At 41.6% G+C, this 24,183-nt stretch overlaps 1 protein-coding gene across 2 annotated transcripts in view; it reads right to left on the minus strand.

Annotated features, from left to right (window-relative positions):
* The window catches only part of ANK2 (ankyrin 2), a 561,730-nt gene that overhangs the window by 471,743 nt on the left and 65,804 nt on the right, over window positions 1–24,183 (minus strand). The window contains exon 2 of one of the 2 annotated variants that reach the window (XM_039542469.1): window positions 8,818–8,878. The exons of the other annotated variant lie outside the window; for it this stretch is intronic. Coding sequence (XP_039398403.1) covers window positions 8,818–8,838 — 21 coding nt within the window. The 5' untranslated portion in view covers window positions 8,839–8,878. The remainder of the gene's footprint in view (window positions 1–8,817; window positions 8,879–24,183) is intronic. 2 annotated transcript variants of the gene reach the window in all.

Consider the following 24,183-nt stretch of genomic DNA (forward strand, 5'->3'; position numbering starts at 1 on the left):
TCACCCTATCTTTACTGAATGCTGCAGATAGACACGATGCTGCAGCAGTCAACACCAACATCCTCACTCCCACCCCCGCCATGGGTGGCTGATGGTACAATATGGCTGATATCCATCGTCATCATCAGCCTATTGGCACATGGGGCAGTGCAAAAGGACTGGTAACCATGCGTACTAGCATTCAGTGAGGTCAATCATGGGCGCCTGTGTAGCGCAGTCTGCCCCAGGGTGTGGGGCTAGACCATGACTGTCAGTAGCCCACTACTGAGGCAGCGGGGATACAGCCTGTGTAAAAAGCTCCTGATTTTTCCTGGTAGATGGTGCAGTATGGCTGGTAACCGTCTTCATCATAGCAACAGGGGGCGGAGCTCCATCAGCCCCCGCCCTTCATGTGTAAAGAAAAGATTCAATTGTCCCTGGACTAGCAGCGGGATACTGGGCTCCTCTCCTCCATACTGCTTAATGTCCTGTCTGGACTATCATAGCAGCTGGAGGCTGCCTTCCACTCATTTCTCACTAACAAGTCACTGTGTCTTATTCCTGCATTCTTTATTACTTCATCACACAAGTGGGGGGACACTGCTACGGTAGCCCAGGAAGGCTGGGGGAGGAGGGAAGCAACAGGTGGGGTTGTTGCAGGAGCACCCCCTGTGAATAGCATACAGCTCATCATTTCTGCTTGATCTGACACAGAGCAGCTGTGCTCTCTGCTTCTATGATACAGTGGTTCTCTAGTACACTTGCCCATATTCTAGGCAGGACTGATTCTATTTTTAGATACCAAAAAGGAGGGATTGACTCAGGGAGTCATTCCCAATTTTGGCTTTTGCGCCCCTGGCTGATCTCAGCCAGGGGCACTTATGACAGCAGCAAATGGTGCAGTGCAAAAGGACTGGTAATCATGATCATCTTATTACCAAGTTATGGTATGGTAGATGGTACAGTATGGCTGGTAACCATCTCTGCTGTCATGCAAAAGCAAAAGCATGCTGCTGTGTAGCGCTGCTGAATCGCCTCTGTCAGTGGCATCTAGTACACATACGGTGACAGTCACAAAAGGCAAAACAGGCTCCATGATTGCCATGCTATGGCATCTGCCAGGGCAATCCAGGGAAAAAAGGCGCGAAATGCTTGTCTGCCGTTGCTTTTCCAGAGGAAGGAGTGACTGACGACATTTACCCAGAACCACCCGCGACAATGATTTTTGCCCCATCAGGCACTGGGATCTCAACCCGGAAATTCCAAGGGGCGGGGGAGGCTGCGGGAACTATGGGATAGCTACGGAACAGCTACCCACAGTGCAACGCTCCAGAAATCGATGCTAGCCTCGGACCGTGGACGCACACCACCGATTTAATGTGTTTAGTGTGGCCGCGCACACTCGATTTTATACAATCTGTTTTGCTAAACCGGTTTATGTAAAATCGGAATAATCCCGTAGTGTAGACGTACCCTCAGTCCTCATTACCCACACCAGACAATAATCCAGTCGTGGCGGCTAGCTACGTGCACTAAGACTCCTTGCTCCCCACTCCCTTTCTTCAAAGGAGAAATTGCTTAGAGGATTGACTATGTCTAGAACAGAATGGGAAATGAAGTGATATTTTTGCTCTTGGCTCAAGCTTACTCAAGTGCAACAGGTTCCAGAGCTGTCGTCCTCTTGGCATGCAGAGCCACTCTGCTGGCTCCACAGGAGCTGAATCTGTCAGGCCCATTTCCTTTTTGTCTGGCATCACATGGACCAAAGCCCACTATACCAGAGCTGCTTTATTAGAACTAAGTCTTTAGAATCCTTCAATTTGAACAGGAAACAATCACAATTTGTCTCCACCACACACACATGCCCGTAATGAGTGCTTTATCCTTTTTAAAAATGAAATGTGCATGATTTTGAAACGTTACAGCAGATATGTGTTAGTTGAACATTTCAAAAACCAAAACACAAAACAAAACACAGCTGTAACTTTTAAATGACTTTTAGAAACTAGTATAAGCACTTAGCCTTTTAATCCTATTGTCTGGATGCTCTGCTCTAATTTTCCATTACTGCCATCCATTAAAATATATACATACATCAATCCTTCCCAATATCAGATTACCCAGAGTACATCTCTTCTAGGCTATCAATAATCTGTCTTGCCTTTAACACCATTTCTCCCAGTAGACAAAAGGAATTGTGAGTAGGATCTCCATCTCACACATGGATTATAGTGCACTGACTGAATTAACCGATTGTACAGGAGTTCCATGCTGATGTGTAGTCTATACAACTGGTATACAAAGAAATACCTTTCAGCTTTAGGCAAATGTCAGAAAGACAATCCAAATAAAACATGTCAACATGCATTATACTTGCTTTACGTCAGAGAGCATGTCACTATCTCCATTGCTATGTGTTGTCAGTCCCATTGGTTACGGGCATGAAACGAATGTGGAAGTGTAAATGGAAGGGAAAGAAATGAAGGAAAGGACAGAGATAGTTTTAACTAGACACAATAGCTAGATTTTCCAAAGTTTGCCTTTGAAGCTTCACAGCAGTGAATTTTCATTTGAAACAGTTAACGGAATTATAATGTGTTCTTATGCAGTAAATCTCCTGCCCTGTTCTATTGTTACTACTCAGATATGTGATTTTAAGTATACCTGTCAAGTCAGCCAGTTACAGTGCAGTGCTCTTCAGGGACTAGGTCAATGCCAAAAGGCAAACCACAGGGTTAAACAGAAATGTATATTTTCTTTCCACACTGTTTCAGAGTTTCTGCCCATTGGCACACCTACAACTTCTTTTATGATGTTAGTCTCAGACGTGCAACAGAACAGTCTCTGTCCCTTGAAGAACTCATTCTCTCTGGACTCTACAAGTACCTCTTTTTTGAATCCTTGGCATCTGGAGAATAAGCCACAGTGCTGGCAGAGAGTGACTAGTCACTCTAGTAAAATTTACTATCCTTTTAAGTATTTTTTAAATTATATATTTTTTCTTAGAACTGTCAGCATTTCCTAATATTTCTATTAAATTATGATGTAACGATAGCAGTTTAGTAGTTGGCTACCCATATTATAAACAAGATATAATTCTTCATCTAGACAGCTTTAATATCCATTTAAATTTGTAAAGATGTCACAAAGAATATGCTAAAGATAATTTCTATTAACACTAAACATTTTAGGTAAATGAAGCAACTGCATCATTGGAGACGACAGTTGCTTTGAGTTGACTGGCTACATCAGAGCCCAGTATAACTACTGTATAACGATACCTAAAGTGTAAGACACAATCAGTGTTCCCCAGTTAAAAGGTTTAGCAGTTTTTACTATTCGCAGCGACATCAACTGTGATACTTGAGAGTGTTTTTATGTTTACAGCATGGCCTGTCAATAAAACAATTCTGAAAAACTATGAACTTTGCTTCAAGAATTCAGTAGGTTTCTTTGTAAAGATGGATGCTTGGCCTTCAACTGGCCCTTGCTCTAAAGGCTGTATTCAGAATCTTAATGCACCATGTTGAAATACAGCAGTAGTTAAACGTTTTCGTATGTGTTTTGGCTGGAGTCCACCAGAGAGGAAAGTCAGGCAGCAAAGCAGGAGATAACACTGAGGAGAAGAGGAGGGGAATCAGGACTGCTTCGCTGCTTGGCTCCTTGAAACAGTGCAGGGAGCATGCACTATAAAATCCAATTAACTTCCCTTTGAGGGGGAAACTGGAGAGCAAGAGGCATCTGCAGACAGGTCCCAGCAGGGCAAGGAGTCAGCTGAAAATGTTAGTTGGCTGATTGCAGCAAAATGCCAAATAATTAAAATGTTCCATTCTATGACATAATAGAAGTTGCCAGATTCCACGGCTGCAGAATTGCAACCTCTATGGGAGGTTGACTACGATGAATGGGGCAAGATACACTTCTTATTGTTTTTGTTTTAGGCTGTATGAAGATTCAGGCAGGCATCACAAGATCAGTTTACACTCGGGTCATATTTTTGGGGTTCTCTCTGCAATTATAAGGGCTAGAAACACTTTTTTTTAAATGAAAGTGTAAGAAAGGGAGAAGATAAGAGCATCTCGACTGCCCTGAAACCTGTTCACGACTCCCCAGTGGGTTGTAACCCAGAGGTTGAGAACCACTGAGCTACAGGATGTCCTTTGGGGTTTCCCAACCAGAATGTAGAATACATACTTGGTATGTTGTTTAAAATGTAACCTTTATAATCTAGTGTATATGGCTTGATGGACCGAATTTAATGTCACAGAACAGCTATGAAAGGAAACAATGCTTTTAATATATCAAGTATTAATATCCCAGGTTGCATGAGACTATGACACAGTCCCCCCATTGGAACAACAAGAGGTATACTGAGCACTGGTTCTAAAGATAAAATGATAAAACTTTGGCTAGTTTGTTTCACAAAAATTAAAGGAATTTTGTTTTCTTCATCAGCAGACAGTCTGCATTGGCTTCCAGGAGAATGTACACAGCTGCAGTGAGGTAGTGATAATGCACTGCAGATTATCATTGTGGAGCACAGAGAGACAGGACAAGATACATTTCCAACAGGAAGCTTGTAGTTAGATTTCAGCGCTCTGATAATGTCAGATGTAATAGATTACATTGTCTGAAACGAATCACTGTAATTTCATCTTTTTTATATCATTACATTTGTTTCCCTGCAGTAGGTCCTAATTTAACCCATGAGAGACAAACCTTATCCAGGATAAACTTTTATTAATTTTACACTTATCAACTGCAAGGGATATTCAACATGCAAACGCTGTACCAGTTGTCCTAATATTTTTCTTCTGTTTATAAAACTAAAGAATAAATAAATAATAATCACTGACATTGCACAGATGTTATAATTCCCAAATACACACTTAAGACAAGCACAGTAATGTGAGGTTTTATACTGCGGTCCTCCCATAGTCATTTCTTTTGTACTGGGCCACCATGTGTTCTACTAAATTTAGGGTTCAAAGGCAAATCACCATTTTTAGTCTTAAATAGGATTTTATTTCAGCCCTTTGAAAAGGTCAACTCACAACAATGTTGCCAGTGTCCCACCCTCCCCAGGCAGAGCCCTTCGAGTCTGAGTTCATGCAGAGTGTGTTCCTCCCTGAGTCAGGCAAGGGACAAGATTTCCAAAAGTGGGCAGTGGATTTTGGATGCTCACCTGAGACATTTTAAAGAGGTCTGATTTTCAGAAAGTGCTGATGTAACTCACGTACCTAACAGGGAGATCTCTCTTTAAGAGATCTAGAGGGAAGGGACAGAGGAGGAATGAGTTGTCTGTTGCTCTGTTCCATGCCCAAAAATTCCTGGAACTGCTTGTGGTAGTTTTTGGCATGCTCAGTAGGCTCCTTATAGATAGACTAATAAGAATTAATTGAGGAAAATTAGTCAGGGTAGCTGCTTTACAAAGACACACATAACCTGTGTGATGGGTCGGGAGAAGCTCAGCCACAGGAGCAGAAAGAAACTGTTTTCCTCTAACTCTGAAGCATTTTGCAGCAGGATTATTCATTTATACAATTAATAACTATAGTTTGGTTATTAAGTTAGCTGACTAGCTAATTAAGTGATTCCACACTCCAGCAGAGGAGGGGAAAGTCTGTGTGTGGGTTCCATTTGGATATTTCTGCAAGCAAGAGGAGGAAAGATATCCTTGCAGTGCCTTTTGACTCAGGAGACTGTACAGAGTTGAGAACAGAGACTCTAATGAACTCACCCGAAAGTTAATGGAACTCTTACTTCTCACTGTGTTTCTGTGGGAACTGACCTGTTTAGATTTAATTTGTCTTTTGTTTCTATTTACATATCACTTTGAAGATAATGTAAATGGATTATGAAGTAGCCTAGTTACTTAGTAGAAATTAAGCTATTATTTTGGTTTTTATTATAAAATTTTATAAAGTTGGTACTTAAATTAATCCCTCTTTTCTTTTTTAACTTGATTGTGGGGCGGTTGACCCTGTGCAATCATTGCTGAAAATCCTCAGTGGCTGAATTCTGGGTCTCCATGTACCTTTCTATATGAGTTGTGTTGAAGCACTAGGAGAGGAGTAGTAAAGTAAACATTAACCCATCCAAAAGTTACACTGAGAACCCACCATTTAAAATAAAGGGTGAAATCCTCCTCCATTGAAGTCAATCAAGTTTTGCCATTTACTTCAATGGGGCCAAAATATCATCCCAACTCTTCTTAAAGTTTCTCAAACTGAGGATTCCTGAACCACTGGTTCTTCTGAAAATCTTGTCCAAAGAGCTATTGCGTGGCCAAAACCCTTCCTTTTAGAGGCCCAGTTGTGAGCTCTTCACCCTCTAGCAATGATACCTTATACCCCGAAGGATGATACAATACATACTTTCCTTCCCTACCAAGCGACTTTATTAACTTCTTCCTCTTCTTGCTGGAGGAGGGGTATACACATTTTGTCAGAATTGTTATATTTCCTTTCTTCTAACATCCTCTGATGCACATACATACAATCAATGCTCCAGTCAGTACAGTGTAATTTAGGGGGATGCACTTATAAATCATTTAGGCACTTTTGAACATTTTAACCCACATCTTGAATTCCTACTCCATGCGCAAACCAGAAAAAATTATGTTGTCTGTATATAGCAAAAGGAATTACTTTGTCTGAATACAGGTTTACTTTCATTAAAAGGTCCAGCTGTGTGTGTGTCATCTCTACTTTCTCCCATTTATTTTCTACCATTACTGAAATATACATTAATCAGAAAATATTACACACTTCAATACAGAGCATAAGTGAACAACAGAGTCTTATCTGCATACTTTGTTATCAATGGGGGGAAACCATGTACCTTTAATTCATGCTCCATTTTCATACAACAGTGGAGTTGAGCACCAGTACATAGAGAAGGGGAAGCTGAGCATTTGTTCACTGGGAAATAGGTATTGGTACCCTCGCCACTTTTTCACATATACACATTTGTTCTAAAGGTTCTTGGTGTTACTAAGAAAGAGCAAGTCTGAGGGGAATAAATTTGAATAATCCTCTTTCTCAGCTCATGTTGTAGAAATCTAATTGTATGTCCTAGTTTTCAGAGGTGCTGTGCACCTATAACACCCACTGGAATCATCAGGAACAGGGGTTCTTCAGCACTTTGGAAAATAAGGGCATTAATTTCCAGCTAAGGAAAACCTGTGGTAAAATGCAAGCTGAACTACTCAAAGCAACTCCAGGTAGCCATGACATCAGTTTCAGAAGAGGCCAAACAGGGTCCCACATCTGTATGAGATGACCACCCCAATGAAGGCCAAATAGGGGGAAACAGAGGAAGAAAAATGGGGCTTAATGGAAAAGTGCAGCTAAGGAAAGAGGTTAATTGCAGCCAGCATTTGATGCCTAAAAAGTCTGCCAATTAATTAAACATTAGCATTCTTAAAGGATAACAACTTGATTTATTTTGAGTGACAGTTGTTTCCTCAGCATCCAGGCTCTCATTTCTGGAGGATTCCACAGACTGTCACTTTTGACAACAAACATTTTAGGCAAGTAGTCAGTTGCTTTGAATTATTTCAAAAATAACCAGCAGGACAAATGCTGCAAACAAACTATAGGAGAGTAGGCTTCCAAACCTGTGGAGGGGAGTTATACGAACAAATCTCATCATTTTGTTAACAGCATCTCTCCAGATACCTCCTTCCATCACTTGGTAAGCACTTACACACTTAAATAACCATCTGGCTGGCACAGAACTGTCTAGAGAACAAGGAGCCATTTGGCTTTTTCAAGACTACTCAGTGATGTCATCTCTTAGAGAGTCAGACATGACATGTCTATCAATTTTACAATCAGCATCCAAGACAGATTTTCAAATGAGTAACAGCAAAGGAGCAAGACAGCATGACCTCATTCCAAATAAAAGAAAATCTTAAAAGACAGAAAAGAAGTCAAACAAAAAACAGTCCACTTTTCATACCCCACTCCCATTTTCCCATTAGCTTTTCAACCTATCACAAATTAACCCATTTCAACATACTGGCTAAAGAATAAAGAAATATACTAAAAAAGTGTATTCTCCTCTCCATAGTGTGACAACCGAAAGCAGGACCTCCTGCCTCAATAAAAGTCAGTTTGGATCTCAGTTTAGAGTCAGAAAGGATAAGCACACTGAAGCTTACAGAGGTCCATAAGTAGGGGTGGGGAACTGAGTGCACTAAAGGGCTCCCCATCCACAACGGATTCTCATTAATGATACAGTCCACTCTTCCTTAAAACCATCTGACTCCTTCTAGTGATACACCATTGCGGTAGTCGCACAGCTTTCGATAGTGGGCCAAATTTTACTTGTGCACTAATCTCAGGGTTTACTAATGTACTGAAATCAACAGGTCTGGAAAAAACTAACGAAGGATAAAATTTGGTCCATTAATATGAGTTATATACATGCATTAAGAAGAGACTAGGCTCCCTTAATTATTAAAATTAATTTAAGAATAGCATTTAAACTAAGAAAACCATAAAATGGCTTTTTGATCTGTGCTTAATTCATTTCCTCTGAAGAAACTAGTACACCTCTACCTTGATATAACGCTGTCCTATGGAGCCAAAAAACAATCTTACCGCGTTATAGGTGAAACCGCGTTATATCAAACTTGCTTTGATCCACCAGAGTGCGCAGCCCCGCCCCCCCAGAGCGCTGCTTTACCGCATTATATCCGAATTCGTGTTATATCAGGTCACGTTATATCGGGGTAGAGATGTATTTAAATAATAAAAATTTAACCATAATACGCATACAACTGAATTCTTCAGACACTGCCCTTTCAACTAAAGCGAAATACCAAAGTACCTTTTGCAACATGGTGGTCATTTGAAATGTCAATTCTTCATGTCCCTGTTCAGTTACTTACCTAGAAAAGAAAAGGAAAAAGATCAGAATTTTCCAATACCCTTAAATATGCCTTTCACCATCAATACATTTAACATGAACACAAATCTGGTTTCCCCTTCAATAAGTCTTCCTTAATAAAAGGAACACTACAAAACACTATCTTTGTGTCTGTTCAAGTTCTTAATAGATACTTCAGAAAAATTTATTAGAGTCAATAAGGTCCAGTGGACAGGACACTGAACCAGGGATCAAACGACTTGAGGTGAAATCCAAGTCCTGTGGAAGTCCATGGAAGTTTTGCCATTGACTTCAATAGTGCCAGGGTTTCACCCATTGGTTCCGTCCTCTGAACCCAGCCTCCAGTGTGATCTTGGTGAAGTCACTTCCCTCCTCTGTTTAGTTATCTATAAAACTGAGATAATAATATCTAACTTCCCTTAGGTGGTTGGAGCTCTGTGGATAAAACATGCTAAATGAGAGCTAAGTATTATTATGTAGGCTAGAATTTGTGGATGAAGAATAGGTTGCTGATGAGGAATTAGGAGGAGAAAACATTTTCTGTTGCTGACCATTATATTATTTAGCAGGAAACATAAGAAGAGGTGAACTATCTTTTTCTCTCCCCTCTCTGCTATGTTGCTCCTTCCCCTTTATTTCCCAACTCAACAAAAGAGTATCTAAAATGGCTGCTACCCTCCTACATCTATGTTAAACTAATTTAGATTAGTGCTTAAAAGAATGTATTGTTTAATGATGAATTACCAGTACTCAAACTTCACATTCATTATTGGTAATTTTGACAACATTTAGCTATGGCCAAATTTACACAAGGACAAAAACAACTGAGATGTACTTTTCACAAATCATAATTATACACCATTTTTGTTTAGATGATAAAACAAAATAACCCGTTCCTCAACCCTGTTACCATTCCCTATACATGTATGTACACCAACCTCTCATAGATTATCAGGGAAAGATGGATCCAAAAGCACCTTATACACTGTTTTTAGGAATTATATCAAAACTGAAGTGTAACCACTTTTGTGGTGGAATATTGACACTGTTTTAAAGTGCTTAGCAACAGAACAAAACCATTCAGATCAAAAAGTGAAGAATATCACAACCTATGCAATGCAACCTATGAACTGATATGTTGGAAGTAACTAATTTCCCAAACTGGAATATTGCAACGAACCCAACCCAAGCACTCAAAAATCTATAATTCACACTGCAAAAATCATGAGTTTTTTTAAAAAATAAGCTTTGAATTCTTTGTATTTGCCTTCTGGATTTGGAGCCTTTAAGGTTAACATGTTCAAGTTTCTCTCTGTAACCATAACAGCTAGAAACTTACTTTTCATTTTTAATTGAAACCTGAAAGTCTCTCATAACCACATGACTCCAGGAGCTGGAGCTTTCAGAAGGGCACCAAATATCAGAAGAGCCATGATAAAATCATGATAGTTGGCAAGACTGACCTTTTGGTCTCATCTTGAGGATGTGTTTCCAGTAGCACAGAGTTCCTAGGCCCGCCAACACGGATAATGGAGAAAAAAGACCACCCAGCCAATAACAGCAACAGCAACAAGTGCCAGGAGCTGCTTGGTGCATTGCCAACTACTTCTAAGGTGTGCAGCCAGACTGCAGGAGCAGCACCATGGGGAACAACTCTATGCCCCAGAAACCCTTGCTCATGGAAGTCTCTCTAAACCAGCTAGTCACCCAACAATGCCATGAGGAACAACCAAGGGTGAGTACAAAATCTCTCAACACTTCTCCGACTCCCACATCAGACTCAAGAGCAGTGGTGGTGGGGCCCCAGACCCCAGTGGCTGACTATCCATATAGAGCAGAACCCAGACCAGATGGGCTTATAGGGCAGCCTATAATGGACTTCCAATCAATCAGTACCTGCAGCTTCAGAACCAGGACAATGAACATTTTTGGTCTATACATTTTGGATAAAAGCATCCATTCCAGTTACCACATGACTTCTCTGCTTGCCTTACCTACCTTCTTAGCCATGCCCTTCATCCATTACTCTCTCTCCTCTTCCTTTCTGCCTCTGTTCTCCTCCTCTTCATTTCCTTTTCTTTTCCTCTTATAGACTCACCACTTTCCCCAACATCTCACCTCTCTCACCCTACATGCTCACCACATATAAAAAAGAAACAAAAAACCACACAAACGAAAACAATCTTAGATATCATCATCCCAATCAAAATAATAACTGAAATAGACAATCATGTTGATATAATCCTGGTCCTCTCATTCACCTTCTCTTTTACGGTCTGTCTATTTCTTGCCTATACTTAGATCAGAAATTCATTAGAGTAGGGGCTGTATCTTCAATACATTCTATAATGTGTCTATATCATTTTAGCCACTATATGAACACACAATAATAGAAGTATTCACGTAGGTGCACAGGTTCCAAGAGAAAAATGCTATGCACTGAATCACCAGCACCTCTTTCTGCAAAATGCTGGGTTTTTCTTGGAGCTCTCCTCATCCACCTGACGTAGGAAGATGGAACATCACAAACTCAGAATGAAAGAAATGCAGGCCAAAAAAACCCTGCTTAACGGCTTCTTCGTTCAACACAAAAATGCACTTGAATTTCTTAGAGAAGGGTTGTTCGCAGGACCAATGCCTTGTGTTTTCCAGATTTGCCTTTTTCTAAGATTTCTGCAAAGTTGGAAATGGATTTGAACATCTCACACAATGTGGTGTAAGAAATACAGAAATCAAATGTTCTTCACTGCACTCTGAGAAAAGTTTAGAAGCTGAATTGTAAAACTGCCTGCATTCATCTGATTTTATGTTAGTCTGGATTTCACATCACTGCCAAAAATCACACCATCTATTGCACAAATTCTGTTCCTTCCATCTCCTGTTGGGCTGCTCTGTTCTGCTTCTGAATAAGCTCAGATCTGCCAGGAGAACTTGTATTGTTCACTTTTGAAAAAGAAAACTTTAGTCCCTTGGTCCTCATGCACATGTTTGGTCTTCTCCAAGAGAACCGCAACTGCCAGCTACAGTTCACAGACCTCTCCAGTGCCTGGATCTGTTTCAAATTTTATAATGCTATTGTATCTTAACTGTGCAATGTACTTAGCTGGATTTAAAGTGTACTTCTTTGTACTCAGTCTTCAGACTGACAATTCAATGTGCTCCTGGCATCTGACTGAGAACAACTGTCTGGTGATGAAAGGCACCACTTTTTAATTTTCTTCGCCCTCCCCTGCTTTTCAAGGAGTATGTGCCTCAAGGTTAGCAGAGAGGCAGCACTAAACTCCTTTCTGTCTACCACATGAAAATGTATGACACAGATGCCCCGCAGAGCAACTCCTCCACAACTTCTTTCCCTGACCTTAATAAATACCTACTCAGTTCAGAGATGATGAGAACAGCAATGCAATGACCTGCACCTATTTGGTTTTTCCCTCCGTTGTTTTCAATACCTTCTGGGAAGCTTGAAAAAGTAGAGATCAACTTAAACAAAAAAGCACTGGTACAAACGTCGTCTATCTTCAAGAAAGCATGGCTTCAGAAAATACAATTCAGTTCCTCAAGAATTTTGTCTTTTGCCATTTGGCAAACAGTATGCGGATTCTTCACCCCAAACGTCTTCTAATGAAGCTGAAACCAACACAGTTGCTTTTCATGGTGCACAAACAGAAATCATTGTGTCAGCAGGAATGCATCTCTCTCTCATCCATACCTCATTTTGAGTGATATCACTTACTTTAGTCTCAAGTTAAAATGTTCTATACAAATTTGGTCTGTTGACACATTTTATCATAGACATTTATGTACATGGGAAACAAAGAATCATGAACTTGAGGATGCAGACAAGGTGATTCACATTAATGGAATGAATCCTACAGCATTTCCTACATGTAGACTTTTTTGACTCCTTCATTTTGAGTCTTTGTCACACAACACTTTCCACTTTGGGTCTAGGCAATTTGAGATGTATGGCTTTGCACATGACTCAAACTGGTTAGGGCTGCAAAAGATGAAATCTTCTCCCCGCATCAGGCTGCATTCAGTGAGACAATTTCCTCTGGCCTCTCCCTCTCATACAGCACAAAGCCAAAATCATCCTGAAGCACTGTTTCTAGCAGCACACCTGCAGAGAAGGCAGACAGACCTATCTTACATCATTGCTCCTCAGACCCTTATGCGTATGTCAGGTATTGTCAGTGTCACATCCTCTATTAGCAAGGACATCGTTTTAAAGGCCTCAGGTGAGGAAAGCATCCCTTTTCAGGAAAACATTTAAGCACATGATTATATAGGACTTAAGCATGTTAAATTCTTCTTTGTTGAGGAAAGCACTGAAGGAAGTGCTTGAATTGGAGGCCAAAATTCTGGAAAGCTGTTGAGTGCACCACCCTGCGCAAGCACTGCCATGTAGGAACACAGCCAGCACTAAGGTCTGCAGTTCCCTGCACGCTTCCGAGGAAGTGGGTATTAACTCAACTGCACTTGATCACCATATTGCAGGGTAGCTGAAGGAGCTAATATAACATACTTGAGTGTTCTCGCTTATGTTCCATTTCAACTCCTATTGAAAGGTGGGAGAGGCCTATAAAATACTAGCTTTTTTCCCAGCAAAGAACAATATGTTAAAAGGAAAAGGAAGGGACATCTTTCCAAAAGTTTATAACAATTAAGTTGGTCACAGTTTTCAGTTTGAACTTGAATTCTCTGTCTCTTTAAAGTATAAGAGAAAAGCAATTTGTTTTAATAGAATAATAATAATGGGCTATATTCAGACCTGGTCTAAGCACACCAAGCCAATTGAGGGTTGTTGTATTTTATGGAGATATACCTATCTCATAGAGCCAGAAGGGACCCCAAAAGGTCATTGAGTCCAGCCCCCTGCCTTCACTAGCAGGACCAAATACTGATTTTGCCCCAGATCCGTAAGTGGCCCCCTTAAGGATTGAACTCACAACCCTAGGTTTAGCAGGCCAATGCTCAAACCATCAGGAATAAATTTGACTAACTGTTTATAAAGTTCATATTATCTGAACCAATTTCAGATCATTATGAAGGGGAAAAGGTGAAGGGGAAATGGAACTAAGGCACATCAACAGAAACACTAACAGCTACATACATTGTGTGATTAACCTTCTAAATTCCAAAGACTTGGATCTACAATAAGAAAAGTCACTCAAAATAAGGGTCTAAAGAAAATGTATTTTATATTACAGCTGCACCGAGAGGCCCTAAATCAGAATAGGGACCCATTGCGTGAGGCTCTGTGCACACATGTACAATACAAAGAATAGACCCTGCCCCCAAATGTTTTAACATAAAACAAGTGACAAATCACTGGAAAACATGGGATTAATTTCTTTATCATAAACCCTATCAAATTTTAGATACCACTGTGATATGGACATCTTATTTGAACATATTATATAACCTCAGCTTCATGCATTTGTTTCTCATGTGAACTATTTACAACAGCAGCATCAAAAGGATACTAAATTTGTATGGACCATCAGCAAATTTGAGTCCGAAATTCTGTTTCTCACTAAACCAACAAGCCAACTGGTTTAGAAAAGGTCATAGAAAAGTTAAAAGGCATTTTTTCCCATTTCAGCATTCCAAAAGAAACAGCCACTGACACAGATTGCCAGTTCTGAATTCCAAGCTTTTGGGATAAAGTGAGATTTCAAGCCCTGACCATCCACAAGGGAATGGACTGGCAAAGATAGTAGTGCAGATGGCTAAGATAATTCTACAACAAAAAGACCCAACCATCAGCTCTGCTGTACTACAGAGCAACCCAAAAGTAAGACTGCAAGCTATAGGGCAAGTCACCACAGTAAGTCCAGCTCAGCTTCTTGTAAGTCAACAGATCAGAATGCTACCAATTTTACAGGTAAAATAAAATCTTGGTACTAAATGGCCCTGCTTAAGGTTGGGAAGCTGAGAGTAGGTAGAACCTGTTCTATAGGCCAGTGGGAGATTGAGTGGTTGTGGGTTGGGTGGGGGGAGAGGGTTGTCTCAGCAGCTGTGGAAAGGAAGACGGGATGTGGTACCAAAAATGTTTTCTGGCCAAATGGCTAGGGCCGCTCCTAGCTGAGATGCGCCATATCTAAGATGTCTTGGGTATCTTTCATTCATGATCAGAATGCAACCTCAAGCTTAACCAAATTTAAATCGGGAGACCCAGTCCCAGTAAAATTGGATGAGGGGAAATATTGGAAACACCAGCAATAGTCTACATCCTGAGATCCTATATGATTGAGATGGATCGAGGTTTTCAGTACAGGTATAGGTGACATCTTCAGCTACTTCCAAAACTGGCTGAATTGCTATGTGACCGTGTCTCATGTGACTATGTGACTCATACCACAGAATCAGTGAAGGAAGACACCCCACTGAAAAGAGTCCTAAACCTATAGAGCAGGAGGCTACCCATCTAGGATCTGATAATCAAAGTGAATCATTTGGAAGAGTATCTCTTGGATGCCCAGATCCGGATAAGCGACAAAGCCAGTGTCTTGTCCGGATCTATACTTTGTTGCTAAACATTGTTGACCAGTATTCTTATACAGGAGCAAAATTATTTAAAAAAATCAAAACAGAATTCTGCCACGCCTACTTATATGCCTCCCTCTGGGGGTAAATGGGAGCATACAACTTCTTTACCTCTACTGATCTTGGGTATATCCCTGCAGTGGGCATAGGAGTAGTGGGGCTTGCTCAGACAGGTTGCTTTAAAACCTGAAAGGTTCTCACTCTGAACTCCAAAGGGTTGGTACATTTGTAGCATGGTCAGTGGCTAAAACAAGAGAGCTAGGTCAGTAGCCACCAACATGGATGATAAACCTCTAAGGAGAAACACACTCCTCTGGTTACATGTACGATTCTGGGATTGGTTGGATGACTCCTGGAGAGACTCTTGGGCCTGTGCTGAAACAAAGTATTTCCCATCTTTATATACGAGACACAGGGTAGATTGGCCATCAAAACATTTTGCTTTGACTTCACAACATTTTTTTTAAAGACAAGTCAAATCTATCTATCATAGTTTTGCTCAGCTCTCTCCACAAGCTCACTGCACTCAGCATTCTCATCTGCTGCCCATTTCAAATATATGAGATAAAATATTGATACAGCACTAATCCCACACGGAGCAACAACCATTGAATATAAATCGCAGATTGTAGCTATAACACAATAATGCGGTACCCAACTGAAGTCTTTAAGGAATTAGGATCCTAAATTAAAAGGAGAGCCTTTATATACCTATTTCTTTGCTTAAAGTCTTGCAGGCCATCTGGCACTGGATATTCCCCTTCAAACTATTCTAAAGCTAGCCCCTTTTTTCTGTCAGATTCATTCAGTTCCAGGCCAGTATGCTGAAACTGAATCAGCAAGGGTCACAAAGAAGGAGAACAAATGCTGCCTTTGTACAGGTTTTTTGGAACACAGTGAGAGTTTGACTCATAAGTATAATACAATTAGAGACAGTGTACATTACACAATATGTCCAATATTAAAGCACTGACAGCATGAACTCTTTCACTTTGACACATGTTCTTGGAGTCAAAAAGTCTTCTGAAAGGTTTTTATTACAGAAGTACAACACAAAAAAATCACTCTTGATCTGCTATTTAGTAGGAGCGTAATAAATGCTTAAACTGACATCTCATAGGGCCTGATCCTGTAAAGCCTTTGAAATCATTGGCACTCATCATGTAAGGATTTGCAGGATTGGGCTCAAGGTCTCTTCTCTCTTCCTCTCACCCTCATAACCAAAAAAGATATGCAAAATACCTTCCTAAGGGGTCAATTCTGCAATGTGTTACGGGTACATAGTACCATGCAGGATCAGACTCTAAATTTGTCAGAATTTCCAAGTGGCAAGCTGATGCAGCCTTGTACAACCTGATTGTTTATAAGTTATAATGCAATATTTTCATTTGCTGTGATTACATCAATGTTCTCAAAAGCACTGAAGTGCCAAAGTCTGTAATATCTGTCTCCAAGGTGCCTGTAAAAGTAAATCCGAGCATTAATGGTGCAGTAATCTATTTAATTCCTTGTAGAAACAGAGAGAATATTTCTGCTTCTCTGATAAAAAGAGAAACTCACTGCATCCTTCTTTACAAAGCAGCTCTCTGTGAAGTTACCAGTCAAGAGAGTCATAATTTTTACTAAATATATGAAAAATCCAGGTGAGAGTTCTGCCTCTGCTTAGAATCATTATTATTTTAACTAAATGTAAGTTTGTTCAATGAAAACCACAGACTAGGTGGAAATAACCTTATGGCAAAGGATATCAAGGTTTCTCTAAATACTGTACTGATGTCATCCACTGACTGTGGCCTTATGAGAATATGCCTTTTCAATGCTGCTTGTGTTTTGACACAAATATCATGTGATAGCAGTTATGCATTCTCATCTCAGTACAAGCTTCCATTATGAAAAGGATGTTGATGTTTGAGCTAGCTAAATGATCCCCAGCTAGCCCCTCCTGCTGCTCACACAGTTACTCTTCTGCTTTTAGCACACTAGCTCGACCAGAATTGCACTCCCAACTCAAAGTGTAGACATGCCCTTACACTCAGCACGCAACAGATCCCATTGTTCTCAGTGGGAGCTGTTGAATAGTTTTGAAAACCTGACCATTTCATTCAGAAAGCTAAACTGGAGGTGAGCATTTTTCAACACTGTGGATACTGAGCACTTTGGAAAATCTGGCTCAACAGTTTCTGCTTGGCCTCCTTTCAACAAGTTTTGCTACCTATTTATGAAACCATTTTCCTCCTCCTCCTCCTCCTCTCACAAATTTTTAATTTTTGATCCAATTAAAAACAAAGAAAAAGAAAAAAAATCCAAATATGAACGCGGTCTGGAAAACACGGCCCCCCCCTACAGAGCCCTGCCAGCAAATATTTTGAGATAGCCTTCCAAAATATTGGCTGTGCAGAGAGGGGGGGAAATTATGTCAATTACATAATTCCCAAAAGCTTTGTAGCTGAAGCAGTTCCCTGACAGCTGAGATGCAGAATGGAAAGTCACACAGCCATTTCTAGCTTAGGAAAGGACATTCGTAATTAAAGCATGCAGTGATTGTGGTGTGCTATGTTAAGGACCATTTCAGTGTTCTCCTGTCTGAGGCGCATTAAATTTCTCATCCATTCTGTCCAGCAGAGTAGAACCCGACAGCCGTTAACACATTATGAAATTAAAATCACAAAGGCAGCTCTAGAAAATGCAATTTGAGGGCTCAAGCCACCTGTGACCTTTCTTCTGCACATTTACTTGTTCAATATGATATGCTTAAAGAAGCTTTTATTTGTCAGGGGAGGTTTCTTATGAGGCAGAGAAGTCCAGCTGGCTAGAGCCATTACTGCCCTTTTAAAGCATTACCTCATTTGTTTGGCATCCAACGTTTTATTTTCACTGTTTTTGTTATATTTGAAAAGAGAAAGAACACACATACCTGGCACACATCTCCTCAAAAGGACACAAGTAACTCCTACTGACTTCAGTGGGAGTTACTTGTATACTGTGGTACAGAGAATCAGACCCACAAAATATACAGATTCTCTGTCCCCTCCTCTGTGTCCTTTGTGAGGCTCCTGTACCACAACGAGGATGGAACCTGTTCCTAACTCCTCTGCTGGGGATTTCATTGGCATGGAGGGGGCTAAATTTTTTTTAGGCGGCGATTTAGCGTTTAAACCGTTTAGCGAACAGCTAGCAGGCACGTGAAATCGAGCTCACACCTTTCTTTAGCTTAAATATCGCTTCCTACTTTTTAACTAGTTTCTGTTAGTATTCCCTATATCGGATAGGTTGTGGGCGCTGCTATCGGTAATGGCCTGATGAGGGTTGTATACGCAGTGACACCGCTCTGGCTAGGGTCATAATCCCGCAGTGCAGCAGTGCTGTAGGCTGACCGCAAAGCCAGAACTTTTGAATCAGTGTTTGCCCAGCGTGTAACCGAGCAGTTGAGATTGTGCTTTGCCCAAGTCAAAATAAAAAGCTCCGATCAGCAAAAATAAAATGAGAAATCAAAATAAAATGAATCCGCAATCATCCGCTCATCCGGGCGCATGATAATGGGGCAAAAAAAATTATCGAAATCCGCCACATCCGCAGCATCAGGACTGAGCAGCCAGACAGAAGCCAAAGAACAAGAAGCCATGGAGCAAACTGAGGCAAATGGACTGGAGGACTGGAACTCTCTGAAGCTTCCTATCAGCCAACTAAATTGTTTGCATTATTTGCATTCTTGCTAAGCTTCAAGCATTCAAGGCACAGCTGGGGGGTCAGCAGGGCAGTAGCAACACCCACCCCACCCACACCCCACCCCCACCCAGCACCAAACATCCCTCCTCCTCTACATGTCACCCACTCTTCTTTACTTGCTGCCAAGAGATACTGACGTGCAGAGATAACACCGCACTCTGCAGCAACCCCGTCATGGAGGTGATCCCCCAAAAGATGGAATGCCATCATCATCATCCATCATCATCATCAATCATCAAAAATGATGGCAATGATCCATCTGATCAATCTCAGCTGATGATCAAAAGGAGCTGATGGGACAAATCCTCATCATCCCCTTGCCATCATTTTTTCTGGTGGATGGATGGTTGGATGGATGTGGTAACCATGGTCATCATAGCAACAACATCCCTCAGGGCTCTCAACCATCATCAGTCCCCCCCCCAAAGAGTTCAAAAGCCAAAGATTCAGGCCCCTGGATGCAGCAGTGGGATGCTTGGCCCACACACCTGTCTGATCTGTCTCTCTGTCTGGACTATCATTCTGCCTGGAGGCTCACTTCCTCTTGTCAGTGTGTGTGCATCAGTGTGTCTTTATTTCCATTCACAGTTGGGGGGGACACACAAGTGGGGCAACAAAAGGCTGGGAAGAAGAAAGGCTGGAGAAGGGAGGAAAGGTTGTTGGGGAGCACCCCCCAAACAAATACAGATATAGATAACCCCACTCACACCTCTGCACAGAGCAGGTGCACACTCCTCTAGCAGGCTATACTATTAAGCAGCACAGATTCTATTTTTAGCAGATAAAGGAGGGGGAGGAGAGGAGTCATATTTTTTCTTTTCCCTTTTCGCCCCTGGCTTTTGGCGGCCAGGGCAGCCAATGCAGCACTGTACAACAAAGGTACACAGGTACAATGGCTGTAACCACTCTTGCTTTTTTGCTGGCCCTGATTGACCAGGGGCAGCAGCAGCAAATGGTACAAAAAAGGACTGGTGGATCATCCTCAGTTCCAATTTATTATGGAAGGGTTTGGATGGGTGCAATGGCTAGTGTAAATCTCATCTCTGCTGCAAAAGCAAAAGCATGCTTCTGTGTAGCGCGCGCTGCTCGCTCTGTGTGCGGCATCTAGTACACACATACGGTGAGACACGGTGAAAAAAAGCTCCATCCATGCCCATGATTTGGCATCTGCTGCCCAATCCAGGCAAAAAAAAAAAAAAAAAATGCTTGCCTGCTTTTTCCCAGACCAAGGAGTGGAGTGACTGACTTTATACAGAACCCCCACACGCGACAATTTTTTTCCCCCCATCAGGCACTGGGGGGAACGGAAAGGAAGTTCCAAGGGGGAGGGGGGAAACTGGGGGGGCTAGGATAGCTATAGCACAGCACAGTGCAACGAATCCAACAGAGAAATAGCCTTGGACCATGGACACACACCACGATTTAATTGTGTTGTGTGTGTGGCGCACTCGATTTTATAAAATCTGTTTTACAAAACCGGTTTATGCAAATTCGGAATAGTCCCGTAGTGTAGACGTACCCGAGGAGTTCCCAGTAGGCAAGAACCAATGAAGCCAGCTTCATGCTACTCTCCCTGTATCCTCAGTATAGGGGCCATGCCATGGGTTCTAGAGCTGGTCAGAATATTGTTTAATGGAGACTGTTTCAACAAAGTTTTCATCAGGAAGATTTGAGAGAGCGTGCACTAGCTTTCTCTCACTCTACAGCCTAGTGGTTAGGGCACTCATAATTTATTTCCAGAAGACAGAGGAAATGTGCACCCGTGTCCATGTCCATTTGGTTAGGGCATAAGCCTGGGATGTGAGAGACCCAGGCTCAAGTCCCTCGTCTGCCTAGACCAGAATGATTTGGGATGAAAAAATCTGTTCTGTATCATGCAGAGCAGTGACTAGAGCCTGGGTCTCTCACATCCCAGACTAGTGCCCTAGCCGAATGAACATGGACAGAGGTACACATCTCCTCTTCCCCCCAGAATTAAAATACATATTTTGACATAATTCTGTTTTTACAAAAATGTTCAAAAAAGAGTTTGTTTTATTCCAGTGCATAATTAAAACAATTTTGAAACCTACGAAGTTGACACAAAATGAAATTGTCATTCTTCGGTCAGCTCAGTAGATTCATAGGGTGAATTCCTGGCCCTGCTGAAGTCAATGTCAAAATTCCCATTAACTGCAAAAGGGCCAGGATTTCACCCCTACACTTTGAGGCAATCACAGACCATTATGATCATCCAGTTTGACACTCTGCACAAGGCAGGCCATACAATTTCACCTAGTGATTTCGGCATCAAGCCCAACAACTTGTGATTCAACTAGACCATCTGTTTTACAAAGACATGTCAGGGGAGGGGAGGAGACACGTCTCTTGGGGTCCACTGTTGGCTTCTCAGCTGTTCTACCCTGCACCAGGGCCAGCTATAACCAGCTCCCTAATTGCCACCTCTCTGTGTTGAGCATAAACTTGGCACAGTACTGAATCTGGCCCACAATATTCTACTTTTTCAAAAAGATAGAAAAAAAAGCACTAGTCGAGGATAAGGACAAAATCACCTGTCATTTTTTTTAACCTAAGGGAAAAACAACAAAAATTTGCTTCTTGTTTTCTTTTCCAGATCAGCTTTTAATAAATAACACAGCTGACTGAGAATCTGCAGAAAAGATTAAGGCCTAAACAATAAAAACTTTGACACCAATACGGGGTTGGGAATCCAACTCTAAAACAAACCTACTCCAACTCCCCTCCTTTCTCTCTTCTCTCAGAGGAAGGGCAACGTAAAAGATTCCACCCTCCGCCCCCTTCCAGATTCTGGCCCAAGTTTTTAGAATAACCAAAGAAGAATTTGCTTCTAAAGATGCTGAATTTAACAGTGATCCCAGTGCATGCTGGGACAGGATTTTAGGAATTTGAGTTAGTACTGTATGAGGTGCTGGCCTCACTGAGAGCTGAGTGTGCTTAGCACATTGCAAGAAGACACAAACATTGCATGACCGGACCCTATGTATTGCCAGCTGAGAGGCACATGCTCAGTTAAAGCACATGATCTTAAAGTAAATGAGTGCATTGAAAACACCCCCAGTAACCTGAAATGCTATGACTCCCAAAGATCCTGTTTCACCCCCACTCTCATCGGAGCCTCTGTCTTTCTTGCTGAGAGGAACAGCGGTACGATGAGCAATTGAGCATGTTAAATTAAAACTGTTACCTAATTCATTGATTCCAAGGCCAGAAGGGACCATTGTGATCATCTACTCTGACTTCCTGTATAACACAGACCATACAACTTCCTCATAACAACTCCTTGAGCATATCTTTTTAGAGAAACACCTAACCTTGATTTAAAAATGGTCAGTGATGGAAAATCCACCATGACCCTTGGTAAATTGTTCCAACGGTTAATTACTCTCACCATTAACAATTTATGCTTTATTTCCAGTCTGAACGTGTCTAGCTTCAACTTCCATCCATTAGACTGTGTTATACCTTTCTCTGCTAGACCGAAGAGACAATTAAATATTTGTTCCCCATGTACATATTTATAGATGGTAATTAACCTTCTCTTTTGTTAAGCTAAATAGATTGAGCTCTTTGAGTCTAATTAAACTTCTAGAATTAAACTTCTAGTTCATATACAAACCAAAGGGCGTATCAGCCCCTGGTGAAAATCAACACAGATCCATTGAAGTCACACTGATTTACATCAGCTGAAGATTTGGCTGAATATTCATATTTAAGGCTACGTTTTAGTCACAGATGTTTTTAGTAAAAGTCATGGACAGTAAACAAAAATTCACAGCCCGTGATCTGTCCATGACTTTACTAAAAATACCTGTGACTAAAACTTGGCAGCAGCGGGGGCGGGGGGATTCCCAGGACCCCACAGGTGCTGGAGGGGCGTAGGGGCGGTGCATGGCCCGAGACCCCCACTGAGCTGGGAGGGCATGGGCAACAGCACACGGCCCGGGACCCCTGCTGGTGCGGGGGGGAGGTTGGCGGGGCCAGCAGGCTCCCTACCTGGCCAATGAGAGCTGCAGGGGCAGTGCCCTCGACGCAGGCAGCACGCAGAGCTGCCTGGCCACACCTCTACCTAGCAGCTGAGTGAGGGGGATGTCACCACTTCCAGGGAGCCCCCCAGGTAAGCGCCGCCCAGAACCCGCCTCACCCGTCCCATGCCCCAATCCGTTGCCCCCTCCCACACCCAAACTCTGCTGCTGCTTGTGGGAGGAGGTGAAACAGTGGCCCGAGACTGCCCCAGCAGCAGCCCATGTGCCTTGCGCAGAGACCGCCTGAGCTGCGTCTGAGCCAGGTCACCAGCTGCTGCAGAAGTCACAGAAAGTCACGGAATCCGTGACAAATTCGCAGCCCTAGTCATATTGCATTAAAAAATGCAAAAGTCCGAAAAACAAGGACCAGAGTAAACCAGTCTCTATGAATCTTTAAAGTCAACCATGTACAGTGACTATAAAAAATTACTTCATGAAAATAGTAAGTAGAGGTTAGGTACTGGAGCAACTGAGGATAGTTTATACAGCCAAACAAAAAACTGTGGGTCTAACCAGGTATATGCCAGTCATTGCTCGGTTTCCCCTTTCCCCAGCCCTTGGTCAGTTTTTTGCCTTTTTAGATTGAAAGCAATTCAGGGCAGTGACTCTGTTTTCCAATGTGTTTCCACAGACCTAGTACATTTTGGGTGCTACTGTAATATTAATAATTACATTTGTATCTAAAGTTAGACTAATTTGGAATAGAAATAAAGGTTCAAATTGTAATAGAGGGCAATTAACCATGGAAACAACTTCTCTAGGGATGGGGCTGATTCTCATTTTAATCAATGAGCTGGAAGAAAACATAGTATCATCACTGTTAAAGTATTCAGATTATACAAAAATTGGGGGATTGGTAAATAATGCAGAGGACAGATCACTGACAGAGTAATCTGGATCACTTGGTAAACTGGGCACAAGCAAACAATTTGCATCTTAATATGGTTAAATATAAATGTATACATCTAGGAACAAAGAAGGAAGGTAA

Source organism: Mauremys reevesii, linkage group 5 (assembly GCF_016161935.1).
Source record: "Mauremys reevesii isolate NIE-2019 linkage group 5, ASM1616193v1, whole genome shotgun sequence".
Taxonomy (NCBI): domain Eukaryota; kingdom Metazoa; phylum Chordata; order Testudines; family Geoemydidae; genus Mauremys; species Mauremys reevesii.